The following is a 15,044-nucleotide window of genomic DNA, read 5'->3' on the forward strand; positions in this document are numbered from 1 at the left end:
ATTGTCATTTTTTGACCAATTTAATGAGTCCTCGCTAAATAAATCTATTAATTATTGAATAAACATTCTGACCCCAAACTTTTGAACGGAACTGTAATCTAATAAATATTAAGGTAATATTTAGAAACTATAAAAATGTAGGTAAGTACAAAGTTTGCAAAAGGTTTTAAACAGTAAAAAAAAAATACTGTTCAAAATTTGGATGTGAGGGGCAACCGAGTTTATACATCCACCGAAATCATGTTGGTGAACATTTCAGAAAGCTCGATCATCATCGTCTGTAGATGGCACTTGATTTGTGGTTTTGTTATCTAAAGCAATAAAACTTGACTCACCACTGCCATGGTAACTGACCGTTTCAGTAAAGTAAAAGAAAAAGTGCTTTTTCCTCTCGTCCTTCCCTCAACCCATAATGACTGAATAGAGTCTATTTTACACTATATTCACATCCAATCAAAACCCTCAGACTCATGTGTCATCCTTTTCCCTGCTGTTACTGTCATCTCTGCTTCGATAACCACAGTTCACTTCAGTAGAAATGGATTTACTGGCTCAAATGGACAGTAGTCACTGTTTCCAGAAATTCAGAATGAATATGAAGAAGTAAAGTCATGTTTTAGAGAGGGACTGATCAAAGAGAGGCAATAGGAATGCGTGATGGATGCTAATGTTCTCTTTTATGTTAATGCAGCCTGTGATGTGCTGCAAAGCAATCTCTATAACATTTATATCCCCATCCATTCACCCTAAAACAGCACTCTCTCTTCCTCAGGTTTTTTTTTTTTTTTTCGCACATGCTCAAACACATCTATAATGCATCCAGTGTAATGGAAGAATCTTTAATTCATCATATTGAGAATGGCAGATGACTCACTGTTCTTTAATCTTATCTTTCTGTCCTCTTTCCCTCACATACACAATCATTCACACAGCGAGCAGCCCGTGTGTTTGTCTCCGGGCTGCTGTCGGGAAATTCTAACATGCTTTGCTGTTTCCTTTACACTCGTAAACTCAGTTAAAATTCACAGATGGCGTCGGTGTGTGCTTGTACCTGGAGGAGGTGCTGCCCTCTGTTGGGTCTGGGTTGCGACTGCAGTGTCCAAACCGAGTTTCCTCTTGGCCTCTAGAACCGGATTTTCGAACTGGGTTCTCTGGTTTACGTGACTGAGGAAGGCAAGAGAAAGTTTATAAGTACCGCTAACCTATACTTTCTATGCATAAAAACAAATACAATCATGTCACAACACTTACTCAACGTAGTATGTGCCATACTGCGGGTCATCAATCTCCTCCCATCCGTACGGAAGTTCTGATGATGAAGGAGTGAGAGTGTTGTGTTTATATGCAAATCCACACAAACGCTGCCGCTACATCATTAACAACAGTGTGCAGCACTTTAAAGGGGTCATATCATGAAGAATCAGATTTCCTTGATATTTTGAATGTAAAATTACTTTCAGAGGCTAGCCAATCATAACAAAGCGACTGTGTTTACCTTAAAGTAGCCTGGTTGGTGTAAGGTTATTACTGAAGGTGTGGTGTAAAAATGTCACGTTAATTACCATTACATGTTGACTTTTTAGGGGGGAGGTTGGGATAATTAAATATATAAAAATGATATATTTTTATATATCATTTATATATCACCATTTATATATCATTTTTATATATCAACCCCCCCCCCCCCCCCCAAAAAAAAAAAAAAAAAATAAATAAATAATGACCAGTTTGCAACATTTAGAGAGAAAAGTATTGAAATTATAATTAAATTAGTAAATTATATTGATTATATTTACAACATTTCCACAGCATTATATTACTGTAACATTAAATAGCACTATTTAGCACTATTTTATTAGATGCACTTTTTCCAATTAGAATATGTTTCAAATCCATAATTTGTGTTCCTAACATATTTATTTAATAATGGAGAATATCTCTAGGGTATTTAAGATGTATTTAATTTTCATAAAAATACATATTTTATCATACTACCATACCCTAAATGACTAAACAACTTATGGTGCTTAATAATGTGTCATAAGATTTTGTAGAATGCAAATCATATATATATAAATGAGACTTCAAAAGATTGCATATTTTGAAAGGAAATAGTTAAATAAACAGCCACTCTTTGTGTGTGTGTGTATCCCCTCTGCTGTACGTACATTATGCCCAAATGAACTAATGAGGAGGAAAAAAAAAGCTGTTCACGCTACAGAGAGCTTCACACACACTCAAAGAAAAGTATTGTGCACCAGTGCGCATATAGCACAGGACTATAAAACTCGCTTAAAAGAGCAGCTACATTTTGTTAGACATCATGTGTTCTTATGTGTGTATGTGAAAAGGCAAGAGGAAGCGAATGCATTCAGATGAGGTTATGCAATCATGCCCTCTGCTATGTGAATGTGGAAGACTGCTCACATCTGATAGAATGAAATTTAATTTCTATTTGCATATGCATGTATCTGTCATACGGGTCAAATCTTTCAAATGTGTAGATGCAATGATTCACCTCCATCCTCACACTTTTCAGGGGGCTTGGCTTTTTTGACCAGCCGAGGGTCCAACCACGTAGTCGACTTTGTGTTGTGGCTATGAAACAAAAAAAATGTAATTAGATAAAATACCTGTATGTAACAAAAAATGCAGAGTACCTAACACCCCAACTCACTATAAGTTTGCTGGACTGTTTTGTTCTTATTTCATTAAAATAAACTAGGCTGCTACTTTCAGCTAATGAACCTTCATGAACTGACTAATGGCAAGCATCGAATGTTCCCTGATGCAAATGAGTTACGTTATTAAATCGAAACTGCAGAAATGCTTTATGCAACCATAATTAGTTAATTTATTGTTATGAATAGATCAATTAGTCGATTAATTCAATGTTAGTGCTCTTTGTCAATAATTGTATTATTTAGGTCTATTTTTCCCCATTGCTTTAACTTTTGATTTTGGCTAATGTGATGCGTCAAAGAAAGTCGCATTACAAAGTCTTGGTAGGTCAAAGAATGTGAGATTTTTATTGGACTGTAGTTATGAGTCTTATAAACTGAACTGGAAAATGTTTGGAACCTCTAAAATATTTATGATTGCGACCCCAAACGCACACACAGAAACAGAACTTTGACTCTGTTCTTTAAAGAGCATCTAGGCCACACTGCAAGCTATATTTATTCTGTTCTGACAGCTCTGCTCTTGACTTTAAAAAGCAACACTACTTTAAGAAAAAGTGAGAAAAACATCAGATATCAGCAAGACGGGGAGAGAAAGTGATAAAGTATGCTGTTTGTGAAAATAGAAATTGGAATACTATGTTGATGAAGTTTGAGACTCAACCTGAAAAGAATTTTGACAGCAGTGCTATGAAGGGGGAAATGTGCTGCCTGCTAACAAATATTGGGCAGCAAATTTAGAAACAGTAAATAAAACCTTTGTATAAATATACAACTTACATAAAATGTCTTTGCATACTACTCCTGCATCAAAATATCGCTTTAAGAGCCTCCGGCAATAAAAAAAAATGAAAGCACTCTGCAGTAATACTACAGCGGCATTATAAATGCAAAACAAAACACAAAAACAAACAAAAGAATATCCTGTGGTATTGTGTATAGTGCATCAAATCCCATATGCCATTCAGTGGCATGAAAACAATAATAAACACAGAATACAATATCCTGTGATATACAGTGTTGTCAAATCAGCAATGCGACAACAAAAAACTTCAAGGTGTATATTCGGTTCAAGGGTTGACAGACATTTATAATGGTCTATAATGGATATTATTCATATTATTTACAGAATATATAAATAGTTTTTTTTTCAATAACATAAAATAGATTATTTTTATAATTCAACATTATTAATGAAAATTACTCATGAATAGTATCATGTAACTGAATGTTGAAATTCACCTTTCAAATACAATATTCTCAATGCTATGAACAGGTCTTATTATAGGTGACATCAGCAGACCTCATGCAGTTACTAAAGTCTCCTCTTATGGCCACACACTCACTCTATGAAGTAGACCATGCCCGTCTCGGTGTAGGCCATTTCCCAGTTGTAGGGCAGGGGCTCCAGGCTGTCGTCTCTGGGTAAAGAGCTCCAGGTGCGGAGCTCCAGTGTCCCGCTGCCTCCTGCACTGCCTCCACCACTGGACTGAGTGTAGCTGGGCACTGCTTTCCTCCACTCCTCTGTCCTCTCTACAGAAGGAAACAAGATAAAAAAGTATAATGCAAAACTAAGGCCGCTTATATTTTGCATGTCAAAGTAGGATGGTGTGCAAGCAAGATCTTTTTCTGTTTCAGGTACATAGCAGAAAAAATATATAGCCACAATTCAATGATATAATTAAATTATTATTAGCACAAATTAATTATACATACATTTTTTTTAGTTTTCATTTTTATATCATATTTGCACACACACATATATATATATATATATATATATATATATATATACATATATATATATATATATATATATATATATATATATATATATATATACTGTATATATATATATGTGTGTGTGTGTGTGTGTGTGTGTGTGTGTGTGTGTGTATGTATGTATATATATATATACACACACATATATATATATAAACATAAACCTTTTGCTAATAATATATAGCAAATGTAAAACTGCCTGATTGTTATTTCATAAAAAATAACAATATTAATATATTGAAAGTTATATAAATTGTACATCCTACTTAATCAGCATCCAGTAAACTCATGTAAAGTAATATAGACCATTTCACAAGATGTAAACAACACTGGTCCAGAAGCACTTCCTGTTTCAGTTTGTAGCTGTTTTCTTTATTTCACATGTAAAGAAAACATCTTAAAGATGTTTGTTTAACTTTTTGATTCAGTTTTAAATGTTCTGTTGGTTGTATTTTATCCCAGCTTTTATGTAGTGTTAAAAAACTGAAACAGGAAGTGCTTCTGGACCAGTGTTGTTTACATCTTGTGAAATGGTCTATAGACTATGGCAATATATAGCAAACAATTTGATTTGTGATTGTTTATATCTTCACACAAACAAAGTATATATATATATATATATATATATAACAAATGTATATATTGTATATACGTATATATATAATATATACATAACAAAGTATGTATATATGAACTGCCAAAAGTCTTAAAGAGTGAGTCACTGAATCATTCAGTCAGTCAATTTGTTTAAAACGGGTGATTCATTCAGGTACAAAGCAAGTGTCTTTATGAGTGAAATTGTTGGGTCGTTCATTGACATGGAGGGGCAGGGCTCTTTTTCGAGCACAAGTGTGAAAAAGTTCTGTTGCGAGTCCTGTTTCATGTTTCATATTGTGTCCAACTATACAATTCACTCACGTAAAGCAATACACTGTATAATCTCAACTGCCTTATTTTATTTTGTTGCTAAATGTAACTATGTTATAGTCTAGCTCTATGTATAAAGTATATAAAAAGCACATACAACTTTATCCACATACACGCAATACTCGAGTAGGCCGAAATACACTATAGCATGCGTGTCTCAACTGCTTCATCACAAAATGTAAACTATTATATCTCAGCTCTAATCTGCAAAATGTGACAATAAGGCATGAAAATATTAAGATATATTACAAACATTAACATCACGATTTTCTGTGAAGTGGCTTTAAAACACTATTGTAAAAAGTGCACAAAAAAACCAACAACATTTGACTTGGTTATTAGCACGCAATATGATTTACGGTATCTTACCAAGCATTACTAATTTAAATCTGATTCATTACTAATCTGATGGATTCTGCATAGATTTACATATCATTCAAAATCTGAAAATTGACTAAATGCACATAATTTGATGCAGTAAAAAAATGGCAACAGCATAGGAAGAAATGTCCGTGGTAATAATCAGCTCTGTGTTTATATTTAAAAGCAGTAAGTGTGTGTGCATGCATGATAACGAATTCACTGCCATTTTCCCTCTTTTTAAACACACTTGAAGTGGCAGAAAGCCTTTAAAGAAAATATCACACTATTCCGCAGCAAGAACACTCCCCATTAAATCTCTTTTAACATGAGCCAAGGGACTACTTACTTCAGCGAATATTCAACAACTATTCCCTCTTCACTGACTTATGCCAATGCTGGGGGGAAAGACCTCAACAGTCCCAGCAGTCAAACATGGCTATACAAACTCATTAACTGTGTCAAGGAGTCTAAGAGAAGGCAACCACATCTACATAAGGATAAAACAAGGATACTTTAGAGGTTCCATTGAAATACAATAGTAATTTGATCAATTAACTGCCATGATACTTTATGTTGGTGAAACTCAAGCCCTGAAAGTTTAAATCAGTTTATACACCTTTATATTCCACACATTTTATATACAAACCGATATACACAACCAAAGAATAGTATAAGAACATAATTTAATACTGAGGGTATAAGCTTGGTTCCTCCTGGGGACACTTGTGGCTTATACCATATTAAGTCAAAAGCAAGGGTTAAAAGTTAAAGCCCCGTAAACATCTAAGCAGCTCATTTATGTTTAAAGCAGATCCACAACAGGGTCATGGACATGAATCATTCACGCATTAGCCAAGCCATTATGGAGCAGTGACTCGCTTACCAAATGCAACTCTGAATTACTGCAGTACACAAATAGAGCATAAATTTAGGCCTCGAGCCTTGAAAGCACAACCGCTGATCTCAAAAGGATTATAAGGTTATACTGTGAACTAATGAGAGCATGTGAGCAGAGGGTTTGGCTGTTTTTTAAGCAAAGCTTGCCTCTCTGTGCTGAGTTCTCCTTGAGAAAAGGACAAGGATCTTCTCTGAGAGATCAAACAAGGCCTCAGACTGATCATTTGCACATGAGTTAAGCAGACTGCCGGTTAAAGCCTCAAGCACACAACAAGTTTGGAAAAGATTTGCTGTGGGGCAAAATCAACAGTCTTCGATCACATTTGACATGCTCCCTGATAACCAATCGCCTGTGGGATGAATCTTCATTTCTAATGAAGTTCTGACAGTTTCACATATTTTGGGTCACAATCCTGCAGTAAAATGGAGTCGGTCAAAGATGGAGAGACTCAAGAAGAAGTGACAACATGTAGAATGCAACAGGACGTCTCTGAATGGTTAGTTGATAAATTTATGTTGCTGATGTGGAGTTAACTATCTTCAATTAGCATATTCTGTCAGGATAATCTATGAATCGCTCATATAGGAACTGTTGTGAGATGCACACGGAGTGACTTTAAATTGTATGTGAAAAGATGCATGCTAAAGTTTGAGTTGACTCACAAACTTACTCTTATACAACAACTTTTCCTCTTCTCAACATGGACTGCGTGTTCCCGGGGGCGGGGTTTATGTACATTTTAGGGTTGGTGATGTCACTAACCCGGGAGGAAGCTTGTGTAGTCCCTACGAGTCCCGATTTCTTTAAAAGCAAATATCTTCCTTTGCTTTGAACTTTGAGCGTGGTAACTTTGATAATGTTGTTTATGTTCAAACAGCAACATTTCACACTAACTAAAGTTAGAAAAGTGAAATCATACTTAACCACCCCTTTAAATAAAGAACTGGTAGTAAAATACAATATTAATATTAGAGGAAAGACTCAAATACCGTAAATGTTTAAGTTGAAGCACTAAAATTATTAAAAATAAAATAAAAATGAATTAAAGCTAAACAGAAATGTGTTACAAAATAAAAAAATCCTAAACTACAATTAAAATAAAAACTGAACATAGAAAAAAAATTTTAATTTAAATATTAATAAATAGGGCGGGGCAATGATTAATCGCGATTCATTGCATCATCCAAAATAAAAGTTTGTGTTTACATAATATATGTGTGTGTGTGTGTGTGTGTGTGTGTGTGTGTACTGTGTATGATTATTTTGTACATAAAAATCCACACACATGCATGTATATATTTAAGAAAAATGTGTTATTAAAATATAAAATTTAATATTTATATTTAAAATAAATTATGTATAAATACATACATGCAAAAATTTCTTGAATATATACATGCATGTTTGTGTATTTATAAATATACACACTACACACACATATATTATGTAAACACAAACTTTTATTTTGGATGTGATTAATCGCGATTAATCATTTCCCAGCCCTATTAATAAATAATATAATAGTTTATAAATACTACTAAAATAATCAGTATGGGTGACTAATTTTTTGAGCGAAATCTATCTCTGCAGTCATACAGACTGTGGTTAACACAAGCACACACACACTAAAGTCCATCCACTGACCTGGGATGCCATTTGGGAGCTGTGGCCGTTCCTCATCCTCTTCCTCCTCAGGGACGACGCTGTCCTTTCGGTCCATCTTACTGACAGAGGTGGTTCGCTTTCGCTGGACTTCAGAGCCATAATCCTCCTCAAACAGAACCTGGTCCACCAGGTCCGGCTGAATCAAGTTTGGCTCCGCAGGAGGTTTGGGTGTGCCATAGAAGTTACCTGAAGAAATGAAGAACTTGTTTTGATTGATGACATCTTTAAAAAAAGTCATGAGAATAATTACTTGCGAGGGTTCGTGTAACATTTTTGCTACATAAGCTTTGATTTCTAGAGCCACAAATAGTTTAGTTTGATGAAACAGCGGATTTGTTAACAGGAGCTTCATGCAAATCTGCTTCTTTATCGCTACCTCCGCTTTCTTCCTCAGTTCCAGCTTTCTCAAAAACGTAGATCAAGGTGTCGACTATCCAATATGCAGTGTGAAATGTTATACTTTCCGTTCAGTGGCTCCATGAAAGTAATTACACTCACCACTGGATTCAGTAATGAAACTTTTCCCACTATCTTCTCATGCAAAATTCAGCTCATTAATATGCATCAGAAACAATGGTACAGCCAATCAGTGGAGCAGCATTATGCATTTAAATTAATTACTAATTTGATGTACATGTCAATGTGTGTGTGTGCTTCATCATTCCCTCTTGATGTAAGACTAAATAAATCACTCTCAGTATGATTAGATTCAGTCAATGGAAAGGCGTCTTTTCAAATCAACCATTCAACCTTCAACAATTATACACAGATTCATTTAAATTATCCAAATTTGTTGTTTTGTTTCTTCGCTCCCTTCATCCTGAAAATAAATATGCTGCCCCTAGAAGTCATTAGCATCTGTTTAAGAAAAAGAAAAACCGCCTTTTAAGGTCACATTTTCATCTTTTGCCAATGTAGAGAATATAATCCTTGTAATCAGTCGAAAGATTAATCCTCTTCTTTTTAGATTGTGAATTCTAAAGAGTTTAATTAGCAAATAGAAACTGAAACCATGTGGGAATTAGGCTTTTTCACAAGCAATTAACTACTGTTGACAACTTCGCTCACCTCTCATGAATATGCAGTGATGAATATTCACTCCTTCCCTCTCTGTCTTTCTTCATTATACAAATGGATCTCCTTCTTTCCAGTGTCACAGTGTAAGGAAATTGTTTGTGCTGCTACCACAACATTTGTTGTACATTATGTGTGCGTCATCATGCGAAAACAGCATGTTACCAAGACTATAGTCTCACTGAGAGAAACATTTTAAAATCAGGATAAATTCCGGTCCAGTTTGCAGTTTATTATGGTGAAGAAAATCTGCACAATTAGACAGGAAGGTTGCCTGAACAAGATTTAAATCAACCAACAACAGTTGAACTTTGTTAAGTGGCATACAACCCTAAAAAAATGTTTTTATCTTACTTACCCCAAACTTTTTTTAACAGTAGCCTACCTGTATATCATGGTTTTACTCAAAAATATCAAGAAGCAAAAACGGTTTCAACATTGATAATAACAAGAAATGTTTCTTGAGCAACAACACTGTATATATATATATATATATATATATATATATATATATTCAAGATTTGTTATCACAACATTTTTTCTTTTGTCAAATCAACTTCAATAATTTATTTAGTTCAGATAACTTGTTATTTTGAGTTTCTGATGATTAAATCAATCTCCTTCATTATATTAAACTCACTTTTTCCATTTCAATCAACTTAAATTTTTAAGGCAACCAGGTTACTTAATCTTTTAAGTTGAACCAACAATATTTTTTACAGTGAACATGTTAATGAGTTAATGATGTCAAAAAAGTTTTTTCGATTAATCGTTTTTTAGAATGTGGTCGATTCAAAATCAATTCTCAAAGGCCACAAATGTTTTTGTTTTTTTATATTTATTTATCCATCAACCAAAATCCAGTAAACTGTAATATATATATATATATATATTTCATGATTTGTAATCAAAACATTTTTTCTTTTGTCAAATCAACTTAATTTATGTGGTTCAGATAACAAAATATTTTGAGTTTCTGATGATTAAATCAATCTCCTTTATTGTATTAACTCAATTTTCCCATTTCAATGAACTTTAAATTTTAAGGCAGCCAGGTTACTTCATTTTTTAAGTTAAACCAACAATATTTTTTACAGTCTATTAGTTTTCATTCAATGTCCATAGGCTTTCAGTGCCTCCATGTTATAGCTAATGCTGTAAAATGTTATGTTTGTTTTATCTTAAACATAAAATAACCTGACCCAGTTTGATCAAGGTATTCCACTGTTCTGACATGTCCAATTTTCAGCATCAATTTTTCATCTTGCATCCAAATCCTGTCTATTCATTGTATGCATTTGAAATATAGAGTTGTGTTCAGTTTTAATGTCCCCAAGTGTAAAGAGTTTAATATACAGGTTTGTGGCTCTAATTACCACTTGGACCACTTGTAAACTAATGTTCACTTTTATTAAATCTATATTCATTGAGTCGAATCGGGAATCGAAATCGAAATTGAATCGAATTGTGAGCTTGCGAATCGAATTGGAACATCTGAATCGATCCCCAGCCCTTGTCTGAAGTAATAGCTGCAGAAAATTCAGCTTTGGCATCACAAGAAGAAATTACTTTTTAAAATGTATTCAAACAGAAAACTTATGTTTAAGAAAACTTTGAACAAATATCAAATTGTAATCATATTTCACAATATTGCAGTTTTTTACTGAATCTTAATCAAATCAATGCAGCCTATGAATAAAAGAGACTTCTTTTAAAAAACTAAAAATTCTAAACATTTCAATGCGAGAATAGATGTGATGCTAATGCTGTTCAAGGCCAGTCTTGTCTCGGTCTCAAAAGCCCTGAAAGTCTTGATCTTGTTTTTGTTACCTTGTGAAATAAAAATTAAAATAGGGAAATTAGTTTGGCTGCATTTCTCAGTGCTTTGCGAAAGAGTCTTAAAATCCAACATTAAAAAGAATCGTGATAAGACTGTGGATTGTGATTTTGCTTGAAAAAATGTGTGATTGCCATATCACCCACCCCTAGCTGTAACCCTGATTAATCACCCCATATGCGCTAACCATGACAGAATCATAAAGGTATGTGCAACTCTCAGTATCTGAGCAGATTTACAGCATCACCTGTCGCCAGTAATCTGCAGAGAGGCAAACAATCTGAGAACGAGGTGAATGTTGTCCCAGCGTTCTCTTAATGATGTCAAAAATATTTTGGTGCACATAAAGTGCAGCTATAATATCAAAATATATAGATATGGACAGATAACCAAGGTTTATAGGCTTTACACAACAGGTGGACCAAAGTAGCAACCATACCGCATACATTTCATTAAATGTATACTAATTTTCTGCAAATTCATTTAGAAAACGTTAAAAAAACGAAATGAATATTTATGTATGCATATTATATATGTATGCAATATTTATATATACATATTTTTAAATGGTTTAAGATATAAAATTTTAATGTCATTTTTTAATGTGTCCAGACAGATTTTTTTATCATGTATATTCTCTTTCAATATATATATGATCTTTCCATGAGAATTACTCCATGTGAGCAGAGAACATCTATCTATTTATTGGAATAAAATGGTGTTGATGTGTGACTCAACAGGCAGTAAGTACAGTGTATTGTGCCACAGCCTATTCATGTGTACAGATCGCCTCCATTGAGATTATCTGTGTGCTTACAAGGAGCGCTAAATCTTTATTGATCAGGATCAACTCTTAATTCAACCAAGCTTGCTTAGACAGGATTACATTAAAAGCTGCCTTGAGGGTTGTAAATGTATCCACACTACTGGAATGAGGGAATCAGAAAGGCATAGAAACTCTTTGCTTTTGCTCAAACATGACCACACTGAGATGTTGTATATGAAGCTGCATCAAAGGTAAAATATAATATCATTCTTGCTCTAAAGTAAATATGTTGTAAAACCTGATTGTAACTAAGGGTGAACTATTCCTTTGAGGAACAGTTAACTGGGATTAGTATGTGTGTTTTCATGCATGCATGTGTTTCCTAGGATCAGAATGTCTCCCTCTTCGAAAGCAGAGCACATATGGGCATTTCTTATTGGCATTGCTCCCTTTCCCAGCAGGCTTTACCTGGCATGAGTCCCTGGTCCCACTATCGACATGGGGCCACAATGAATGCACTCGCCTGGCACGCTATCTGTCTCTCGGGACATGACAGACACATTCAAACCAACTAGACTGCATAGGGGAGGACAAACACGCAATGCTTTTATTCTTTGAGGAAAAAGATAAATATATATAAATATAGTGCCTTTCAAAAGAGTTTTAATGTTCTTTAAAAATGCCTCTTATGCTCACCAAGGCATGCATTTATTTGAATATAGTAAAAAAACAGAAATATTATGAAATATTACAATTTTAAAGAACACTTTCGATTTTAATATATTTTAAAATTGAATTTATTCCTGTGATAAATTTTCAGCATCATTACTCCAGTCTTCAGTGTCACATGATGCTAGAGAAATAACTATAATATGCTGATTTGGTGCTCAAGAAACATTTCTTACTATCATCAATGTTGAAAAAATGATGAATTTTTGTTGAACACTTTGATGAATAGAACATCTGAAACATACATTTTTTGTAACATAATAAATGTCTTTATACTGTCACTTTTGATCTGAATAAAAGTATTAATATATTAATACTAAAATATTATATATATATATATATATATTATATATTATGTTATATATTATATATATATATATATCATTTCATTGGCTATGTTGCAATATACATACAGTATATATCTATTTGTGGAAAGTGTCATTACAGGGAACAGACTGTGACTTTTGTCTTCTTTATGTGAACTTTTTCAGCAGTTTTCAGCAGTTTGCCTTGCAGTTGCTCTGCAAAGCTTGTTTGCATGGTGTAAACCTGTGCTGTACTGACTCTGCCTGTAAGATCTGGAGGCTAAATCTATCATACAGAACAGTTTTGAGGCTGCACTGTCATGAAATTCTTTTTGGACAAAATGAATGCCTTGAGGTTTTGGTGTCAGAGTTTACTTCAGTCAGGTAAAAAAAAAAAAAAAAAAAAAAAAAAAAAAAAAAAAACACAACTGTCAAATGTTAACACCAAATGTGCATTTCCAGAAATAAGTTTAGGCTTTGGTTCTTGTAAATAAAAAAAACTGCTTTCGATGTGATTTTTTTTTACCATTTTATCGTCTACCAGGTAGACTTGGAAAACAACTAGCATCTTTACAACAAGTCACATGATCTGAGGTATAGTTCATGTCCATGGTTTGGGATGTTTGTATGAAGAATATCAGTACAGAGAGTGTGTTTTATACCATCATACGTTCCGCTCTCCAGCAGCAATCCACTCTCTTCCAGGATGCGAAAATCCCCCACACTGATGAAATTATAGTCCACTCCTGGAACCTCCCCATCTCTGGGCATCCGAGTGGTACCTTCCAGTAAAACAAACACAATTAGTGACAGTAAACTAGTTCTGGTAAGAATATCCTACACCCACAATCCCATTTGCTGCAAACTTTGTGTCTGTCTAAACACAGCCTCAGATTGACCGAAATAAAAATTGGATTCCCTGGTTGGATTTCAGAATTTCCTTTGAGAACAAGTGCACTCCCTTCGGAACTGTAAATAGAACTGATCTCAAACTCCCATAGATGAGATCTGGATACTGGGAAACTGGCTGGATGGGTTACATGGAAAACTGGTTTAAAAAAGAGGGATTGGCAATTTGTGAGGCTTTAAATGATGAAAAATTACATGCTTTAACATAATTGCTATGAAAATGGTTTGGAAACACACAGAGAGATGTACAGTATTAGCCAAACTGAGTAAAACAAGGACATATTACATCATATCAAAGGAAATCTTGTGTTATTTGGTATGTTATTCGAGCATAGTGTAGTCACAGATTGCTTTATTCACAAGGGAGACGGTGACACAGAGATGGAAAGTGTGCACTGACTATACAATGAGATTCAGTCTCTGAAGCATTTGACACTTTTGAAAATGTGTGTGTCTGCAGTTTAGTAATCTTTATATTTATAGTAATGCTATATTTTCAACCTTCTGTTTCTCAGCCCAGACAATATTTACTCATCCTAATGATGTAGCAAATTTGTATGAATTTCTTTCTTCAGCTGGGCAAAAAAGTAGATATTTTGCAGGATGTTCAAGCCTATAATCATAGGCAGAGGGTGAACTCCATGGTAAGGCCCAGATTGGGAGCACCGGAAGAATTTTCGCTGTCTTTTTTTTTTTTTTTTTAATACAGGCCTATATACACACACCAAAAGGATTATTAGGAACAACTGTTCAATTACTCATTAATGCAATTATCTAATCAACCAATCACGTGGCAGTTGCTTCAATGCATTTAGGCGTGTGGTCCTGGTCAAGACAATCTCCTGAACTACAAACTGTTGATGCTAGAGGTGAGAAGAGAATGGGCCGACAGATTCAAGCTGATAGAAGAGCAACTTTGACTGAAATAACCACTCGCTACAACCGAGGTATGCAGCAAAGCATTTGTGAAGCCACAACACGCACAACCTTGAGGCGGATGGGCTACAACAGCAGAAGACCCCACCGGGTACCACTCATCTCCACTATAAATAGGAAAAAGAGGCTACAATTTACAAGAGCTCACCAAAATTGGACAGTTGAAGACTGG

At 34.4% G+C, this 15,044-nt stretch overlaps 1 protein-coding gene across 2 annotated transcripts in view; it reads right to left on the minus strand.

Moving 5' to 3' along the window:
• Positions 1-15,044, minus strand: part of magi3b (membrane associated guanylate kinase, WW and PDZ domain containing 3b) — a 117,253-nt gene that overhangs the window by 24,076 nt on the left and 78,133 nt on the right. For both annotated transcript variants that reach the window (XM_039693399.2, XM_039693398.2), the window contains exons 3-8: positions 13,690-13,809; positions 8,296-8,502; positions 4,028-4,214; positions 2,519-2,598; positions 1,252-1,309; positions 1,052-1,164 (exon numbers count right to left, since the gene is read on the minus strand). In XM_039693399.2, the coding sequence (XP_039549333.2) occupies positions 1,052-1,164; positions 1,252-1,309; positions 2,519-2,598; positions 4,028-4,214; positions 8,296-8,502; positions 13,690-13,809 (765 nt within the window). The remainder of the gene's footprint in view (positions 1-1,051; positions 1,165-1,251; positions 1,310-2,518; positions 2,599-4,027; positions 4,215-8,295; positions 8,503-13,689; positions 13,810-15,044) is intronic.

This window comes from Pimephales promelas, chromosome 8 (genome assembly GCF_988280905.1).
Source record: "Pimephales promelas chromosome 8, fPimPro1.hap1.1, whole genome shotgun sequence".
NCBI lineage: Eukaryota > Metazoa > Chordata > Actinopteri > Cypriniformes > Leuciscidae > Pimephales > Pimephales promelas.